This window comes from Filicampus tigris, chromosome 7 (genome assembly GCF_054856515.1).
Source record: "Filicampus tigris isolate MCC_2025a chromosome 7, RoL_Ftig_1.0, whole genome shotgun sequence".
NCBI classification, from domain to species: Eukaryota; Metazoa; Chordata; class Actinopteri; order Syngnathiformes; family Syngnathidae; genus Filicampus; species Filicampus tigris.
Window position 1 is genome coordinate 3,823,743 of NC_141223.1, and position 18,350 is coordinate 3,842,092.

Consider the following 18,350-nt stretch of genomic DNA (forward strand, 5'->3'; position numbering starts at 1 on the left):
AAGGTGTACACCGGAAGTAAACAACTATTTTAGCTAACTCTGTTCCTCGCAAAGAGGCGACGCATCTTGAAGTTTCCCTTTCCACACAACTGCACTTTTAAACGTCGGCTCTGCTGCATTGTCACATGACAACATGAATGCTTTCTACTTGGCGTACAGAAGTGGGCAATGATGGCGTTTCAGTAATGGCTGCTCTGCAAACTTAAAAGCCAAACTTTTGGACCTGGAATCTCTCCCGCCCAGATTTGGCCTGTGCAAATTCGGGAAAACAAAACAAAACAGCATTACCATGGCACGCTGCGCTCGCCTTACTATTTTGGCATTTGTTTGCAGCGTTTGCCTCATCGGCGTGGCCAAGAGTTATGTATCCATACCTCTGAAAATCTACCCGGGGAAGTACAACGTGTCCTCGGCGCTGGCTTTGTCTGTCACTCGCCTCGTCGCGCTCGCTCCTGATGGGAAGGGTCTCTCTCTGGCGTCCGACCCCAGCGGTCAAGTTAACTTTATGGACATGGTGGGCAACCTGCAAGGGGACTCCGGCAGAGGCTACTACATAGAAATGATGATTGGCACTCCCGGACAACAGGTAGTGTTTCTGTGTTTGATTTCTAAGATAATTACTATGATAATTAATTAAGATGTGTCAGTACTATACTGTATAGGTTTTTTTTTCCCCCACCAGGAACCAGTAAGTGGAAGGAGCGATATTGCTGTGTACAATAATAACAATAATAATAAGGCTGGTAAAAGTACAGAACTCCGGCACTTAAAAAGGGTTAGAGAAAAAAAATGACTGCCGATTATATACATAGTAGAAAAACTTCACTGTACACACATTTTTTTTCCCCCCTCTGTTGCTAACTTACATAGTGCTGAGAAGATTTAGTCATCTAGCTAGTGGCTCAACTTTTCAATAGCAAAACAACTTGTTCCAGACAGTATGGCGTGCCGACAACATTAAGCAATTTTAAATAAGGACATGGATGGGGAATATCTTGCTTCTCTGAATCTTTTGCCGTGGTCGTTATGCTCCCTGGTTCACATACCTCACTTGATTCCAATCAATTAATCAATATCTCAAACACCATTGACTTTACTGCGCTCTATTAACATTTGTGTTTCTTTTTTTAATGTTGCGTCATCTTCAGATGTTCAAAAAGGCCTATTTTTTTTTACATGGTAAGGAGTAGAAAGTACAGATGTCTGTTTTCAAATGCGTGGAGTAAAAGTAAAATGTCAGTAAAATAAATCCTAGTACAGATACCTGAAATATCTAATCAGATTGAGTGACTATTAATTCACACCATGTAACTGCCTGCCAGTCAGTGAGTTTTTACGTAGGAATTTCAAATGCTGCTATAAATGTACAAAGTATGTCATTAAAGTTCCAGGACTTATGTCACAGAAGATATTAAAGGCCAAACTGCAAGTTTTCCCCTTCAGTGTGGGCCTGCAGCGTTTTGTTTTTCGGACTGTGCGTGAGAAGAAGTTGTGGCGACACTTGTGGGTGTTTCATGATGACAACTAGTCTGCTCGCAATTCCCCGAGCATCCGACAGTTCCTTGCCAAGAAGAAATCACCATGCTGGAGCAACCTCCCTACTCCCCTGACCTGGATCTGTGTGACTTTTTTTTTTTTTTTTAACCCCTTCCCAAACTCAAGAATGTTATCACAAGGACCCATTTCGAAGACGTGGATAACATTAAAATGGCCGTGACGATGGCGCTGCGGAGGATCCCGAAGAATCCTTGCAGGATTGCATGAAAAGCGTGTCAGGGAAGGCTAGGAAAGTCCTTAAAGCGACGTTCATACTGCACTCATTCACATTTCAAAAACAAATGCGACTTCTAATGTGAATGCAACGCGTCCGTGATGTGACAAGTATGTGCGCAAAGCCTGACGTCGAGTGTCTTGGGAAACTATTTTGTGACATCAGTCCAGGAATTTTTCTGACACACCTCACCAGCACTACACTTATGACTCATGAATGGTTGATTTTACCTGGAAAAACAGGACAAATCAGCGTAGAATCTACATTCTATTCATAAAATCAAAATCCCAAACTGTCTGCATTAGCGAATACTGCAACACAATAGGGCAGAGCTATTTCCTCAATAACTTGTTTGTTACCTTGGTGGAACCTGTTTTTTTTTTTTTTTTTTTTTTTTTTTTTTGTTCCATGACGTGCTTCACACACCTGCTCTGAGAAAATGAGGAAATTTGATTCCTGGCCTCTCTGCAAATGTATATAAATCTAGAACTTTATAATAGTGACAACCAAAGTGTCCATAAACTCTCTTCACAAAAAAAAGACAAAAGCAATTGATGAGAAATGTTAATCAAAATTATTTTCAGAACTGGACATTCCGTTATATGGCGGACCGGTCCGTCTCATCCGCCTAAAACGGTCGTCCGTTTTGCTGACGGTTGACGAATGAAAATTTAAAAAAAGACGGACTAAGCATGGTATTTAATCCCTCTTTTGTCTGCAGTCCGTCTTTCGTCTATTTTTTCGCGGACCAGCCTATAGGCGGGTACTATTTTTTTCCCCCCTGAAAAAAGCTGAATGACGGACAATGGAAGGGTCCCCACGCTGCAGACGGATGGCGAATAACGGACGCTCAATTTTTCGTAAAATGCTCAGCTCTGATTATTTTCTGTACTAAATTGTCATCAAAACTTTTATGTTTAACATTAAATGTATGTATAAATGTATGCGTAACTTTCCCTGGCCAACTTTTTATTTAGATGTCACTCCCCTGGACTTCTTTCGTGAATCAAACAAAGATGCGGGACTGCAACAAGCTGAAAGCAAAATATCACTAATGCCTTAGCGGCGCTTGCATCGTAATCCACTATAATACTCGTACAAACGTGTTTTAAATGAGGCCAAAATAGTGATAAAATATCGTCGCTGTCGTGTGAAAAACACTCATCTCCAATTTTGGAAACTTTAAAAAAAAAATTTTACATTAATGCGATATCTGTAACGCGGAAACACCTTTCATGTAAAAATAAGAAAATGCAAAAAAATGGAGGTAAGTGTTTTTCACATGACAGCGACAATATGTTCGACTGTAAAGGGATTTTATGGACACTGTGTATTTCAGGCCCAGTGTGCATCTCTCCAATAAAAGCCGATTCATTACGTATATGATTCAAGGATGTTTTTTTTTTTTTTTTAAGCGGAAGGATTGTTTTGATTCGGTGGGATTACAATTCGATTATGGGGCGGCTCAGTTGCATTGAGTTTCTTGTCGTCGTTTTACACGACCAATGAACTTGTCAGTAGGTTACTTGTATATGTGGCATTTCCTTCAAAGATATTTCTCTCCAGTAAAAGACGATTCGATATGGACCTCGGTCTATTTTATAGTGGAATGATTCGATACGGTTCGGTTCGGCTGCACTCACATATTTTAAATCCAAACCGTTTGTCTGATTCAAATGCAGTAGGTTTCGCTGTTGTTGTTGTTGTTGTTACACCTCTACAGTCAGCATTTCATACTCGTTGTAATGGGTAATTTTAACAAAACAGAAAGCGGATTAGAAAAATTCCAGTTCACACCAATTACAAATTAATCAAATTTCTTTCCGCATGAAAATGAATTTGCACACTGCCAAGTGCATGACAAAACAACAGGTGGCATGGCACCATGATAACTGTCGGGCTGTTGGGGTTTGAGGAAAGTCATTTCCGGAAAAAGGAGCAACAGCATCAATTGCAAATTAGGAAAAGGAATTATCATACACACTTGCCAAAACAGCAACAAAAGAAAAACATAAGGAGGCAACAGCCAGCGACATGATACAGGGTTGTTACTTTTGCTATCCACACGCAATTACTAACACTTTTGGAGAGGGTTGACCCTGGGCAAGGTTTTTGAATGTCGGTTGTCGGTGGCCTAAAATTAAGTTTACAACAGAGCTACTGTTTCCATTTTCCACGCTTGAAAACAGGAGTCTTTAAAAAGAGAGGGCCTCCTTATGCGTGTTAAGCGCTGGCATGCGCGAGTTGGGCAAAACTGTGAATTTGGAACACGGGGCTGCAGTAGCATTCACACCACTTAACAGTGTGAATTTCATCCGCGAGGACAAGTACTGTAGTTGATGTGCACGTGCATTATTGTTATTTTTATGATACCGTTCGAGTCATGTGGACAAGGATTGATACTTTACTGATTACTTTTCTATTTAACCTTGGTTACTTATTTTTGAAAGTAATTACGTTTTGAAGTCATTAAAATGTGGCTGCTGAATGTCATAGCCACCGCGCCATTCATATTAGGACGTTCCACTTCATTCATCAAATAATTTGTCGCCATAAATGAAGCACACGACTGTAGCGCAAAACCGTCGATTTTAGATTTATCTACAAGGCGTTGCACCGCATTATGGCTTCGCATCGGCGCAATGCAAATCGGTGTACGCGGGCTCCATGTGATGCACGGGGACGGCGGCCATGTTGTTTCACTTCGGAGCACTCCTAGACGCTAGAGACATCATTGGAGAATGCAACACAGCACCATATTGTCTTATTGTTGCTTGATAAATCAGTCGAACCGGTACGGTGGGATACTGCGGTGTCTGTGGAGCGCGCGCAGCAGCTGTGCTTCGCAGCCTGGAGGTGTGTAGGTAGACTCAACCCCGCTCACATGCGCTCACATGATGATGGCCTGTGAGAACCACTGTTTCTTAGCAGGCAGCTGACCGGGATTAGGAGGCTCCCAAGAGCACTGAGCTGCCCTGTACTTGCACTAAGCAGTCACTCACTAGTCTCGGTTCCGCGTACCCGTTTTCATTTGGATTACACACAGATGTGCTCATGTGAACGACTTCACTTAGCCTACGTGATACGTAAAATGCCTAACAAGATGTGCCATGAATGTTTACGGGTGACTAAATGGTCCCCGGCGGATTGGACTATTGAAAATACATCATGCTTTAGGGTGTTGTCGGTTCAACATTGTTTTCTCGTGGTGTGCTCGATAGGCTACTTAAAGGTGAAATCAACCCACATTTTTTTTTCCAGAATATGTTCCCAGCAAGCCCACTGGTTGAAACTAGGCATTTTTAGCTATCTCAGGGGGGGCGGCCATTTTGTCACTTCTGTCGACTGAAAATGACATCGCGACTGCTCAGGTAACGACCAATCACGGCTCAGCTTCAGAAAACAGATCAACCGTGATTGGTCGTTACCTGAGCGGTTGCGATGTCATTTTCGGTGGACAGAAGTGACAAAATGGCCGCCCCCAGAGATGGCTAAAAACGGGTGGATTAACTCTTATTCGACAAACGCAATATTTATCGGAATGCCTTGTTTCAACTAGTGGGCTTGCATAGAACATATTCTTCAAAACATATGTTTGCGTTGACATCCGCTTTAAACCATTGGCAAAGGATTTCATGAGTAACTTTGCGAGTGTTTTCAACTGTCTCAAGTTACACAGATCAGAGCTTTTGAAGATCGACTTAGCACTTGAGCCTACTGTGTCGCTGCCCTACTTTGTCAACCTCAGAACAGGACTTTTGAGGTTTCACTTCGCCCGTGGTATGGTTTGGCTCAGTACCGTCGGCTTGCATTTCCACCGTGAGGTGCGCCAGTGGAAAGGAAATTGCGTCAGCTATGTGACATTTTACAGGCATTGTACAGGAAAGTGTGCAGACTGACAGTAATGAAGAAACCCCCCCCGCAATGTATTTTTTTCCGCCACATCAAATGCATTCATTGTGACTATGCCTGTAAAGAAAAAACCGAAAACCATGACAAAGACGGCTCTCAAATTTGCTGCCCGGGGGCCTATCTGCGGCCCACCGGATGATAGAGTATTTTACAGCCTGCTTCATGACCTCAAAATTGAATGTTAGCGCATCCCTCACCTTTTTTTTCCCCCGCGTCATTGCCCAGGATGTGACGAAATGTAATTCTAAAGCTCGTTGACGGGAATAGCCAGTTTCAAGAAAAACAGGAGACAGAAATCAGACGCCATCAGACATCTTAAATATTGCGTGTCGTGTGTAACCTTAGTGACGGATTCCCTTCAGTCTTCACAATTGTAGCTATCATGACCATTTAATTGTTTTGAATGTGAACAAGATTATAATTTGCCACAACAGGAACTGTGCACATTTCACTAATGATGGCTGGGCACAAAAACGTCCACGTGATTTCACAATATTGGGTTAAACTTTCAGCGTTATTAACATGAAATGATGATGCGATTACACAGCTGCAGTGTTAGATGAGGCAGTGTTAAACGAGCCACTAATTGCCGCATCTGTTAGCATGTGGCAGAGACGCGGGGCGAGGTGTCGGCCGGTTGAGCTTCGCATCTGCTAATTGGTACAAACAGGTGTCGGGACGCACATTGTCGCCACAGACGCCACCAATTAGACAGTGAGAGATCAAGCCGAGTGTGACTACAGGCCGCCCGAGCATCGCGGCGGGGCTATCTGCCTGAGGCGCGGTAGCCAAGCTGAGGGAGGAAATTGTGATGGTTAAGGCCCATGACAGCGATGCCATCCAAAAATCACAGTTGGTATTTTACAAGGCACAGTCACAGCGTGTGGACCAGCGCCAGAGCAGTGAGGAGGAAGCGATAAGCGGCACATTGCCGATAACAACCTACGTCAAAGAGGTTCTGTTTTCAGTGCCAAGACATTGTGTGGAAGTGGAGTGCGAACCAAGGGAGAATTTCTGTACATTTTGGAGGGATCGCTTAAAACATAGGAAGATTTTTTTTTTTTTTTTTTTTTTTTCAATTGAACCAGGGTTATTAGCCGTGCTGATTGAAATAACTTTGAATTGTACTTTTGTTTTTTTTTAATACAGGCGATGAATAACAAGGCGTTACTTCTCATTCTTATCTGAAGAGCAGAACAAGACAATGAGAGGAAGTAGTTTAGAATGTTCAGTCGTCGACTTCATTAAAGGGCTTTTGGTGTGCGCATTCAATGCAGCTCGGGCCCTCTCCCCGCGGATGAGGCGATCTTTCATCCTTCTATTTCTATATCGCAGATTTATTTGTGGCATGAGTGATCTGGAACGATTGGCTGTACATTTCTGCTCTTACTTAGATATGGTAGTTGTTATTTTTCCCCAATATGTTGATGTATCGTGACAGTATCAAGCAGAGGTGGGCATTTTACTCAATTTTGCTGGTCCGTCATTCGTCAGTCCGTCGTTTTTCATGACGAACCGAATTATAATCGTCAGTCAGTCCCCCCCAAAAAATGTCAGAAAAAAACGTCCGTCCCCCAGTGACGGCATAACGGTCCCCTCAGTGGCGGACTGACGGACGTGGTCAGTGACGATTACCAGAGCTGGGTATTTTACAAAAATTTGCCGGTCCGTTTATCGCCTTCCGTCTGCAAGCGCCTTTTTGTCGAGCCGGACCAAATAGTAATAGTAAAAATATAGGTCAGTCGGACTATCACTTTAAACGGGCTTCCGTTATAGTTTCTGTCGAGCAACTTTTTAAATGCAGTCTGCTTGTGTATGTCTGTATTCTTTAAGAGAACAAAACGCAACACACAACACTTTCCGCGGATTGTTGACGTTTTAAGCTTCTCCGATACTGTCACGGCCATAAATTGGGGTTGGGAACAGATCGATTTTTAAACGTGTGTTTTTCCTGACCAGATCAGTCAAGTCTTTCGTCAAAGAGCGCTTTGTGGTTAAAGCCTCAGGTAGCTGCGAGGTATTAGGTTAATGACCTTGTCAGGATAAGGGACACTTGCACAAGGGTGTTAATCTGGTCTCCATTTAGTGGTGAAGGTTAAAGACATCACTGGCAAATGATTTCCCGCTCATTAATTTGATGGCCGCAAGACAGCATTATCTCAACTGCAGATAGTGTCAGCCGGTTAGCGGTTAGCGCTTTGTGCATGACACCTACCGGGAGGGCTGGACAGGTCCTGCGCTCATGCTGGAGCCTTCAGGCCGTCATGCTTAACTCAAGGATCACATTGTGGATGAATTCTTACGAGCGACGTGGTCTTTTTTTTTTTTTTTTTTTTTTTTTTTTTCCACCCGATGGCAAAGCTTTAGCGCTTGTCGTAGCAGTTTGCCTGACACTCGAATTTGGACAGTAGATAGAAATATTTGATCTGTGCAAATTGGGGTGGGGCAGGGTTGTAGACAAAAGCCAATGTTTGTTAAAGCAGCTCCGACTTGGTTTCTTTCAGCTGAACATCCTGGTGGATACCGGCAGCAGTAACTTTGCAGTGGCTGCGGCTTCACACCCATTTATTACTCGCTACTTCAACACTGCACTGTGAGTAGCTGCAACACGTTTGAAAATGTTGTTGGACCACTGTAATAAGACTGTTGTGATTTGATGCTTGTGATGAGTTAAAAAAGGGAAGTCAACCCAAATATAGATTTTTCAAGAATATGTTGGATGCAGGCCCATTAGTTGAAACAGGGCAATATGATTAATATGAAATATGAGTTAAGCAGTGAAATCCACCCGTTTTTAGCCATCTCATCGGGCGGCCATTTTGTCACTCCTGTCGACTGAAAACGACATCAGAGTTGCTCGGGGCGCAGATAACGAGCAGTCACAGCTCACCTGTTTTCGGAGGGTGTGTGATGTCATTTTCAAAATCCGCCCGTTTTTTTCGCCATCTCCGGGGGCGGCCATTTTGTCACTCCTGTCGACTGAAAATGACATCAGAGTTGCTCGGGGCTCAGATAACGAACAATCACGGCTCACCTGTTTTCTGAAGCGGAGCCCTGAGCAGCTGCGGTGTCATTTTCTGTCGACAGAAGTGACAAAATGGCCGCCCCCGGAGATGGCGAAAAAAAACGGGCGGATTTTGTCGCTTAACTCCTATTCCACCAACACAATATTATTCAGAATGCTGTGTTTCAGAACGTCTTCTTAAAATATCTGTTTGGGTTGACTTCCGCTTTAATAAGTCACAAATCTCCTTCATAATTTTCTTGTGATGTCACCACCTTAGTCCTACAAATGTACATTCTTTATAGTATTTTTAGTCTGACTTCTAGAGAAAGTTACAGAGAAGGGTTTTAATTCGGCTACTGTCTGTGTGTAGCTCCAGTACCTTCAGGTCAGATGGCCAAACTGTAGCTGTCAGGTACACCCAGGGAAACTGGATGGGTGCACTTGGTGTAGACCTGATCACCATCCCCAATGGCCCGAATGGTACCATCACCGTCAACATCGCTACCATCTTGTCATCCGAAGGCTTCTTCCTACCTGGGATCAACTGGCAGGGCATCCTCGGACTCGGCTACCCCATGCTGGCTCGGGTAAGTCGAATAAGCTGCGCTGCTTCAAAAATTACCAGAAAGAAAGAAAAGAAAAAAAAAAATGAGTGCACATTTTTCTTTAAAAAAAAAAAAAAAAATAGTCGTTTTTACTCTTAATTGTACTTGATGTACATTCGCAGCACATCCGATCCTGACATTCAGGCCAGCTGCACATTATAAAAAGTTGGGAGAGGGATCAGTTATGACCCATTACCAATGCATTTTGAAATAGATGTGATATGGTAACGTGTTTCTAATCATGATTAGAAAGGCCCAGCATACATGATGTGAGGAGAAAATGTTCTAGCTCCAAGCTTGGCCGAAGCGCTGTTGTAGCTACAAAACCTTCATAGTCGGCGGGTTTTTCACTCACTTGTGTTTGGCTCACGTTCGTAAGTTTTGTGTTTGCATAACTCTTCAAGACACTAACCAGGTTCATTTGAAGCCAACCTTAGTTATCGGAGCCACATCGTTTTGTTGAACAACTTTCGTAGTACATATATTGCACATTTTACCTTATTATGAAATCAAACTGGAGAATAGCCATTGTGGTCGTCATGGTTTCTAATTCTGCCTGAAAATATTCTCTGGAGACACAGAAGAAGAAGAAGCGTGAGTGTGCTTTGTGGCTGTTGCAAAGTGTCGGATTTCTGTATACGTGATATGTATATATTAGTTGTTAGTGGGACAAGAATATCAAAGCATAAATCAGCGTATTAATAACATTTCCGTCAGTGCTGAGTATAGAAACCCTTGTGGTGAAATGATAGCCACACGTAATGATATCATCGTTATCTGTAATGATAAGTAATACATGTAATATAGCAGCCATGTAAAAGGGTATATAAAAATAATCCATGTGTAGCAATGAAATTCAAGGAATTTGAATGGGTTACTTTTGCTATAATCAATTAAGCGATGTGATGGGAGGATTCGTCGCAGCTATATTTCCTTCCCATATCCTGCCTTGTGTCCACATCTAATGGGGAATAGATGTCAAATACTGCACCTATTGTCGTTTATGTCAATACAATGTTTGGGTAATTTTCTGGTTGAGTGAGGGGGGGGGGGGGGGGGGGAATAAAATCTGATCCCAAAAGCTAAAAGTACCTTACCCAGCACAAATGAGTAATTGCGTTTGCCTTTTGTTTTGTCTTAAATCAGCCAGATTCATCGGTGGAACCCTTCTTCGACTCTGCGGTGAAACAGCTTGGTATTCCTGATGTCTTTTCCCTACAGATGTGCGGGACCGGAATGTCGGCTAGCAGCGTGGTCGACCCTCCGGGTGGTAGTCTTGTGAGTAGTCAGCAGGGGCTGCGCGCAGAGGAATTTGAGTTAGAAATTATAATGATACATCACAGGGATGGATATATTCGGATTGTAAAGACTTTTTTTTTTTTTTTTTTTTCTTTCAGCAGTCTATTCTTCACACTTCTGCGCTATCCATAATTTTAACCGTGCATAGCTATCGATATTTTCTGCGTCTAACCACCGGAGAAGATTCATGTGGAGGAAATCGATGATCGAATGCCAAATGTCTAATCGTCTGGTGTTTTGTTTTGTTTTGTGTGTGTGTTTTAGATCATGGGAGGGGCTGAACCAACTCTATATCGGGGGTCAATCTGGTACACCCCTATAGTTGAGGAATGGTACTACCAAGTAGAGGTTTTAAAGCTGGAGGTTGGCGAGCAGAACCTGGACCTTGACTGCAGAGAGGTGATTTTTGGATTTAGTCAAATAGTCAACACCATGCATGCGCAATCAGTAAAACTAACTTCAGATATTCGCCTTTTCATCTGAAATCAACCCAAAGCACACTTGCAAATGAACACCAAAAAATGGCCTGACCAGAGAAAAAGTTTTGAAATGACCCAGGCAAAGCCCAGACCAAAGTCTAGTTTTAAATGTGTGGACTAGTTGTCCTAGCAATTTGATGGGTGGTTCTGCACTTAATAGTGAGCAAATATTAGTCCGTTGACATTTGTTAAAAATGTTTTTGAAACTTCTTTTTTTTTTTTTTTTAACAGGAGCGTCACTGCATTTTATATCCGTTGTTTACCGAGACAACAACGGGTTTTAAAGGAATCTCAACCCATCTTTTTTAAAGGGGAAATCAACCCAAAAATGTTATTTACAATAACTCCTTCTATGCGCCTCCACTTTTCCAAACACGCCATTCTGATTAATATTGTGTTTGTGGAATATGAGTTAAGCCGCAAAATCTACCCGTTTTTGCCACATTCTTTTGACTGAAAATAACATCACAGTTGCTCAGGCAACAGCCAATCAGGACTCACCTTTTTTCTGAAGCCGAGCCATGATTGGTTCTTACCTGAGCCCTGAGCAACTGTGATGTCATTTTCGGTTGACAGCAAGTGACAAAATGGCCGCCCCCTGAGATGAACAAAAACGGGTGGATTTTGCGACTTGACTCATATTCCACAAACTCCAGAATGCCGTGCTTAGACTCATGGGGCTGCATAGAACATATTGTAAAGAATATTTTGGCGTCGACTTCCCTTTAAGTCAAAGCAACAAACCAATTGAATCAGATAACAACACAGGGAACCCGGCTGAGGCAGCTAGCATCAATCAGTCTATCAGTAAACTATCCTCGCCACTCAATTTTGACTGATCTCGCCCAATGTCTGACCAAGAACCAATAATATCGCAAGATGCTTCTTGCGTCCGGGGCTGAAATTCATCCTGGCGCAGGCTTCTATAAATCCTGTTTCTCAGCTCAAGAAAAAAGTTGAACTGATGCTTTTTTTTTTTTTTTTTTGCTAACTGAAAGGTCTTCCATAGGAGTGTGCTGAACTGACAAGCTGTACTTCTCTGTCTCGCCTTTTCTTTTCAGTACAACATGGATAAAGCTATAGTTGACAGCGGCACGACGCTGCTGCGACTTCCCGTCAACGTCTTCAATGCTGTGGTGGACGCCATCACGCGCAGCTCTCTGGTACGCCAACGTCTCTCGACAGGCAATGATGAAACGCGTCAGCGCAAAGAGACCTGGGGGGAAGGGGGGGGGGGGGGTGTCGCTGTCACCTTTCAAGGATGCAGTTTCTTCAGCTCAGAATGCACTATACAGAATATGCCGGGGGCGGGGGGGGGGGGGGGTTATACGACGTTATTTGCAATATTATTTACAGCTGTTGTGCTACACTGCCCGTTTTTTCTTTCCTTCATTCATTCAGATCCAGGAGTTTTCATCAGGATTCTGGGATGGGACCAAGTTGGCGTGCTGGATGAGGGGAGATACCCCCTGGAGATTTTTCCCCAAACTGTCCATCTACCTAAGGGACACGAACACCAGCGAGTCCTTCCGCATCACCATCCTGCCTCAGGTACAGAAACGCACACACGGATGCTCCTCAAAAGATTCCTCAATCCGTCCTATGGTGGTCATTCTTTTTTTTTTTTTTTTTTTTGTATTGATTTCTTTTGTGTATTAAAGCTGTACATCCAGCCAATCACAGATGTGGACGGCACACTGGACTGCTACCGCTTCGGCGTGTCTTCATCCGCTAACGGCCTTGTGATTGGAGCAACTGTTATGGAGGGTTTCTACGTGGTTTTCGATCGGGCCCAGCGTAGACTGGGTTTTGCCCTCAGCAACTGTGCAGGTGAGCGCGAGAAAGACAATAGTTCCTGGCAGTCCAAACACACCACACGGCGCACCAAAGGTTCCTAGATTTGAAAGGAAAGTAAGTCCCTTGCGGCCGAAATGTGTTATTGGGCTGTGGAGGGCATCAAGCTTTGCACTGGTACAAAACAAACACACATAAAATCAAACATTAAAGCGACACTGTGTCATATGTCAGTTTTTGGTGATTATGGAGGCTCCATGTGGACAAAAGCGGTAGTGCTTTGACGAAAGTCAACCACATTTCCCATGTGAAAAATTTTTATTGAGGTCGAATTCTTGCCCAGTGCTGATTTAATATATTCAGTATTTTCAATCTACCAGCACGGCACATTTTCCCCTTGAAAATATTTTACAAACCTTGCAAAAGCGCCTTGCAAAGTCGCATCTGTCAGACACTCTTTAAGTCGTTCCACACAATGAGTGAAATATGAGAGAGATCGCCAGGGTTGTTCATGTTATTTATGAATAATGAAAGATAAACTCGATAATTATTCATAAAACAACATTTTGTATATTTATACGCTCAACCAGGGGTAACCAACCTTTTTAAAGCTGAGAGCTACATCTTGGGCACTGATGAATGCGAAAGTGCTACCAGCTTGACACACACTTCTGAAAAAACAAATCTGCTCAAATTACCTTCAATATTGTTATTATTATACGTTGAATATGAATAATTAATGATACTCATTTATGTCAAGACGCTGATCATGTTAATGGTTACTCACAATTAGATTCAGAATAGTCGACGGCTATAATTTTAAATAAGTAACACAAAAAATATATATATATATATCAAGCGGAAGTAAACAGCCAACGGGGGAAGATTCTGGTAGTTGTCACGGGAAGCTAACGTGAAGCTGGTGTCACAATGAGAATGTGCAGTATGGAATTTTTTTTTTTCGTGTATGTTATGTTGCACCAGAGTATTTGGGCATCTGTGTACTTTGCGGTGATTCCACTTAAGTTCATTTCCTGTGGTTGGCATGTTTTGTTTTCTTTCCATTGTGCCCTCTCTTAACGTGCGGCGTGTAGTTTGGCAGATAGCGAACACTTCTCACAATGAGCGTTCTTGCCTCAAGGTGTTTGTTGGTCGCCGTAAATCACCACAATTATGCATCATTATACAATATGTACAGTCTCAGGGATAGAATACACTCCCTTTTTCAAAAAACATAATTACTAAAAAAAAAAAAAAAGTCAGTAGTGACTAATGATCCATGCACAATGGCCATCTAAGCCTTTTTACCAGCTCGCGGTCCTTTTGTGAAAGGCGGTGTGCGATTTAGATTTTATGCAGTTTAGATTACTTAAGTGTCAGCTCCCCACATGATATGATTTTGTGTTTCCATATTTAGAACAAGCTCCTCCCTACTTACGGTATATATCACAAGGTGTTGTGCTGATGTGCTTTTTCACTTGATACCAACAATACATTTGAGTCAGGGAAACCTCCAAATGGTTTGAATTTATAAATTTGGAAATGAAATTGATTTGTTCCAAGGTCAAAAGAAAAAAAAAAAAAAACAGCCCCCCCCAAAAAAAATGCAAAAATAATTAAATCCATCCATTATCTGAACTGCTTTGACTATTGGAAAGATTTGATGACAAATTCTCTAGTTAAAGCGCTATTTGAATCCGTGAAATATCAGCCAACTATTGTCCCACCTTGTGCTTCTACCTTGTCTTGCTAGAAACTTCCATGCCCAAGGAAAAACAACCAATGAGTCAAAAGGTGTGCCCGAAGAGCCGTCAATCATTTGCACAGACCCATAAAAGCACCTTATTCTTAATAAAGTGTACTTTTAAACTACCACTCTTATCGGTTTGACGTTTTCATTTTTCGCGAGGCCACCATATTGCGACGTTCAACTTCTCCCGGTTTGCTATCTTGATGTTTCTCCATAGTGAGCGGCGGGGCGGCTCTGTCCGAAATCGACGGCCCCTTCTCGTCGGCGGACGTGGCGTCGGACTGCTCCGGCCGAGCGCTGAAGGAGCCTCTTCTGTGGGTGATCTCCTACACTCTCGTGGCCGTGTGCGCCGTCATCCTCATCATCCTGCTGCTGCTGCTGGTCCTGCCCTGCCGGCGGCGGGGCTACTCCGGGGAGATTACCGACCAGTCGTCGCTGGTGCGCCACCGTATCAAGTGACTGAGGGGGAAGGCGCGGGCAACGGGCGCGAACGGGCGGGGCAGCGCGAGCGAGCAAAGCGTTACCACTGACGTGGAAAACGGGGTGAGGCTGCACAAGAAGGTTGACGGGGAAGCGTCTGCCCCCTCCGAGGACAATCCTCCTGATAAACTCTCAAAAGACACTGTCAGTGGTGCATGATGAACTTGTGGTTTGTATTTTACTTCTTGATTGTTCGCCAAAAGTGTTGTGTCTCTGCATATGGTTGACGCAATCTATGAATCAGTGCTATTTTTTTTTTTTTTTTTTTTTTTTTTCTACAAAACATGCACTGCTCTCAAAAAGTTAGGAATATTGGAACAGCAAGTTGTGCAAGCACTGAAACATTGAACAGTTTGACATAAGGCTATAATGGTTAGAGTGCACTTGAGGTTCATCCTGAAATTTCACCCGAAAGCCCAGTATCCCTAAGTTTTTGGGAGTGGTGTATATTACAGATGTCATTTGGCAAACAAAGTCAAATAATTTTTTGGTACATGTCTGTTTAAACGTGCCCTTTCCCTTAGATCAGTGATGGGATGGGTTTCAGTCTTCCATCCTTTTAAAGGCGAAGTCAACCCCAACATTTTCTTGACTATATGTTTGATGCGCCTTTATTATTCCAAACACGTTTATCTGATGAATTTGTGGAGTATGAGTTAAGCAGCAAAATCCAGCCGTTTTTCGCCGTCACATGGGGCGGCCATTTTGTCACTTGTTGTTGACAGAAAATAACATCACAGATGCTCAGGGTTCAGGTAACGACCAGTCACGGCTGACCTGTTTTCTGACGCCGAGTCATGATTGGTTGTTATCGGAGCACAGAACAACTGCGATGTCATTTTCAGAAACTGACAAAATGGCCGCCCCCCCTGTGACGGACAAAAACGGGTGTATTTTACTCCTTAACTCATATTCCACAAACATAATATCAGAATGGCACGTTTAGACTAGTGGGGCTGCATAGAACATATTCTTGTCAAGAAAATTCTTAGTTTGACATCCTCATTAAATTCACTTCCAAATTATGGTGAAATACATGTAAGGAGAAGCTGCTTGGACACTTACTGACACTTCTGTAATGTTGGAGGTAAAATGTCATGTTTACATTGCTTGTAGTGCCTTTGGAAAACTCCTACTGAGTGATTGTGCACTTTTATACGACACTGTCACGAAAGTGAGTCTACCATGCTTACATTGCTTGTTTATACAGAGTCCCCAATCAAGGGGGTTCATGTAGTGTTCTGGCAGTGTGGCATGCCAAACTATTTGCTTTTTTTTTTTTTTAAATGAACTGATCCACCATTACGACTGTCCGGTGTGCACACGTGGAACTCGATTCAGCGCTTGACATTGTGTTACAAGTTGTTAAAGAAATGAGTTGAGTGCCAGAGAGTGCCTGGACAATTTGACCCGAAAGGCACAAAATGGGGATCCCCATTTCGAGTTTCACTTCCTGTTTATATGACCAGTTAATGGTTTGCACTTGTGAAGCCCAAATTGACGCGCGCATGTATTTCAATGCCGTGCTGTTGTGTGAATGGCGTTTTGCTAGTTGTGTCTGTGTTCAACTTCATATTTAAATCTATTTGAATGTTTGTTTAATTGTATTTTGGCACATGCTGCACATTTGTAACAAAGCAATATTGCTTTGTCATATAGCTGACTCAAGCACACGTACAATCAAGGCTGCTCGACCTGGCTCATAGTTTCAGCTTCGTTTAAAACCTAAATGCGGTATCTAATGCCATCCAGTGGAAAAAACGGCGATTGCAAGCAACTGACTCGTGATGAAAGCAGAGGAGAGCCAAATAAGCCACAACTAGTTCTTCATTTAAATCGTTACGTGTATTTTTCGGTACTAAAATTGCTGCCAATAAAGAACTTATGACCATATTGAAGATTTGAATTAGTGCTTTTGTTTGTGATTCAATAATAATCCTTATGATAACATTTTTTTTAAAAAAGACTGGCTGCCGGTGATTGATCAAATATACTGTAGAGACGTGAGCTTTTATTTATATTTTTTCCCTCGAATTTGTGATATCTGTCTGCTAGAAGCAATGAGGCCACTTCACCTGAATTTGACATACCATCTATTCATGTCTAAAGTTATTCAAGCTCTATGCAACAACCGAACTGTGAATAAGGCCGCTTTATCAGATTCTGATTATGGCTCCGCCCGCTACACTAAATTGTAGTCTTAGGAAAATAAGGATAGCCATCAACTTAATTAGAATGATTCCATACTAAACACAAATACAAAAGGATGAAGTACCGTACTACAGAAATAACTTAGTTTGTTCGCAATAATGCTAAAAAACATTGAAACCAACTGTAATCAACGTCTTTGAACAGTGGCTTCAGTCATCTTGATTTTTTTTCTACAAATACAATGAATGGATGTGATGATGAAAACTTGCCATCGTCAAAATAAAACAATAGGCTGATTTTACCGTATGGAATATTCTCAATCAAGAGTGATGGTGCTTTTGCAGCGGTGTGTAAACAGAACTCTCTACAAAGTTACTACCTTCATCTGATGGTATATCCAGTCCAAAAAAAAGGTGACGTTGCTATAAACACCTGGTTTGTTCAAGTCAGTGCATCCTTCTGGCCAAATGTTGTCCCCAACAAGCCACCATATGCCATCCCTCTGTGACACCAGAGGACCACCGCTGTCAGTCTGAAAAACAAAAAGCTGTCAAAATCTACATTGTCTGATGATTATGACTCATCAATGAGTTTTGTATTCTTCTGCATTTGTTATAGTGGGACGTTTGAATTATTTTTCAGAATTCTGATGACATTCGCATCGATACCAATCCAAAATGAAAACTCAAATTGAAACTCTCAGTAAATATTTTAGGACATTAATGCCACAATAATAAACAAAAACAAAATAAACAGCTAAATATAATTGTAAAAATACTCATACAGTTTGTCAATACTGACAGTACATTTTAAAAGTTAAAGAAGAAGTCAATTCAACCTTTTTTGTTTTTCAAGAATATGTTCTATGCAGGCCCGCTAGTTGAAACAAGGCATTCTGGTTAATGTGTTTGTGGAATATGAGTTTAAAAAATCCACCTGTTTTTAGCCATCTCGGGGGACGGCCATTTTGTTACTTGTCGACTGAAAATGACATCACGGTTGTTCAGGGCCCTGCTAACGACCAATCACGGCTCAGCTTCAGAAAACAGGTCAGCCGTGATTGGTCGTTACCTGAGCCCTGAGCAGTTGCGATGTCATTTTC

At 42.4% G+C, this 18,350-nt stretch overlaps 2 protein-coding genes across 2 annotated transcripts in view; one reads left to right on the forward strand and one right to left on the reverse strand.

Moving 5' to 3' along the window:
• On the forward strand, positions 1-16,990 carry bace2 (beta-secretase 2). Its single transcript, XM_086035411.1, has 9 exons — positions 1-586; positions 8,188-8,276; positions 9,061-9,277; positions 10,442-10,573; positions 10,859-10,993; positions 12,135-12,236; positions 12,475-12,624; positions 12,735-12,903; positions 14,835-16,990. The coding sequence occupies exons 1-9, from the start codon at positions 290-292 to the stop codon at positions 15,074-15,076; spliced, it is 1,533 nt and encodes a 510-aa protein (XP_085891537.1). The 5' UTR covers positions 1-289; the 3' UTR covers positions 15,077-16,990.
• Positions 16,191-18,350, reverse strand: part of LOC147144452 (transmembrane protease serine 2-like) — a 7,551-nt gene continuing 5,391 nt past the window's right edge. The window contains exon 12 of the mRNA XM_086036024.1: positions 16,191-17,780. Coding sequence (XP_085892150.1) covers positions 17,613-17,780 — 168 coding nt within the window. The 3' untranslated portion in view covers positions 16,191-17,612. The remainder of the gene's footprint in view (positions 17,781-18,350) is intronic.

Bases quoted from the DNA above. Each gene is read 5' to 3' on its own strand.
- bace2 (XM_086035411.1), top strand. From the start codon at position 290: ATGGCACGCTGCGCTCGCCTTACTATTTTGGCATTTGTTTGCAGCGTT. The intron at 12,237-12,474 runs GTACGCCAACGT...TCATTCATTCAG, and splicing joins CCATCACGCGCAGCTCTCTG to ATCCAGGAGTTTTCATCAGG. The intron at 12,625-12,734 runs GTACAGAAACGC...TGTGTATTAAAG, and splicing joins GCATCACCATCCTGCCTCAG to CTGTACATCCAGCCAATCAC.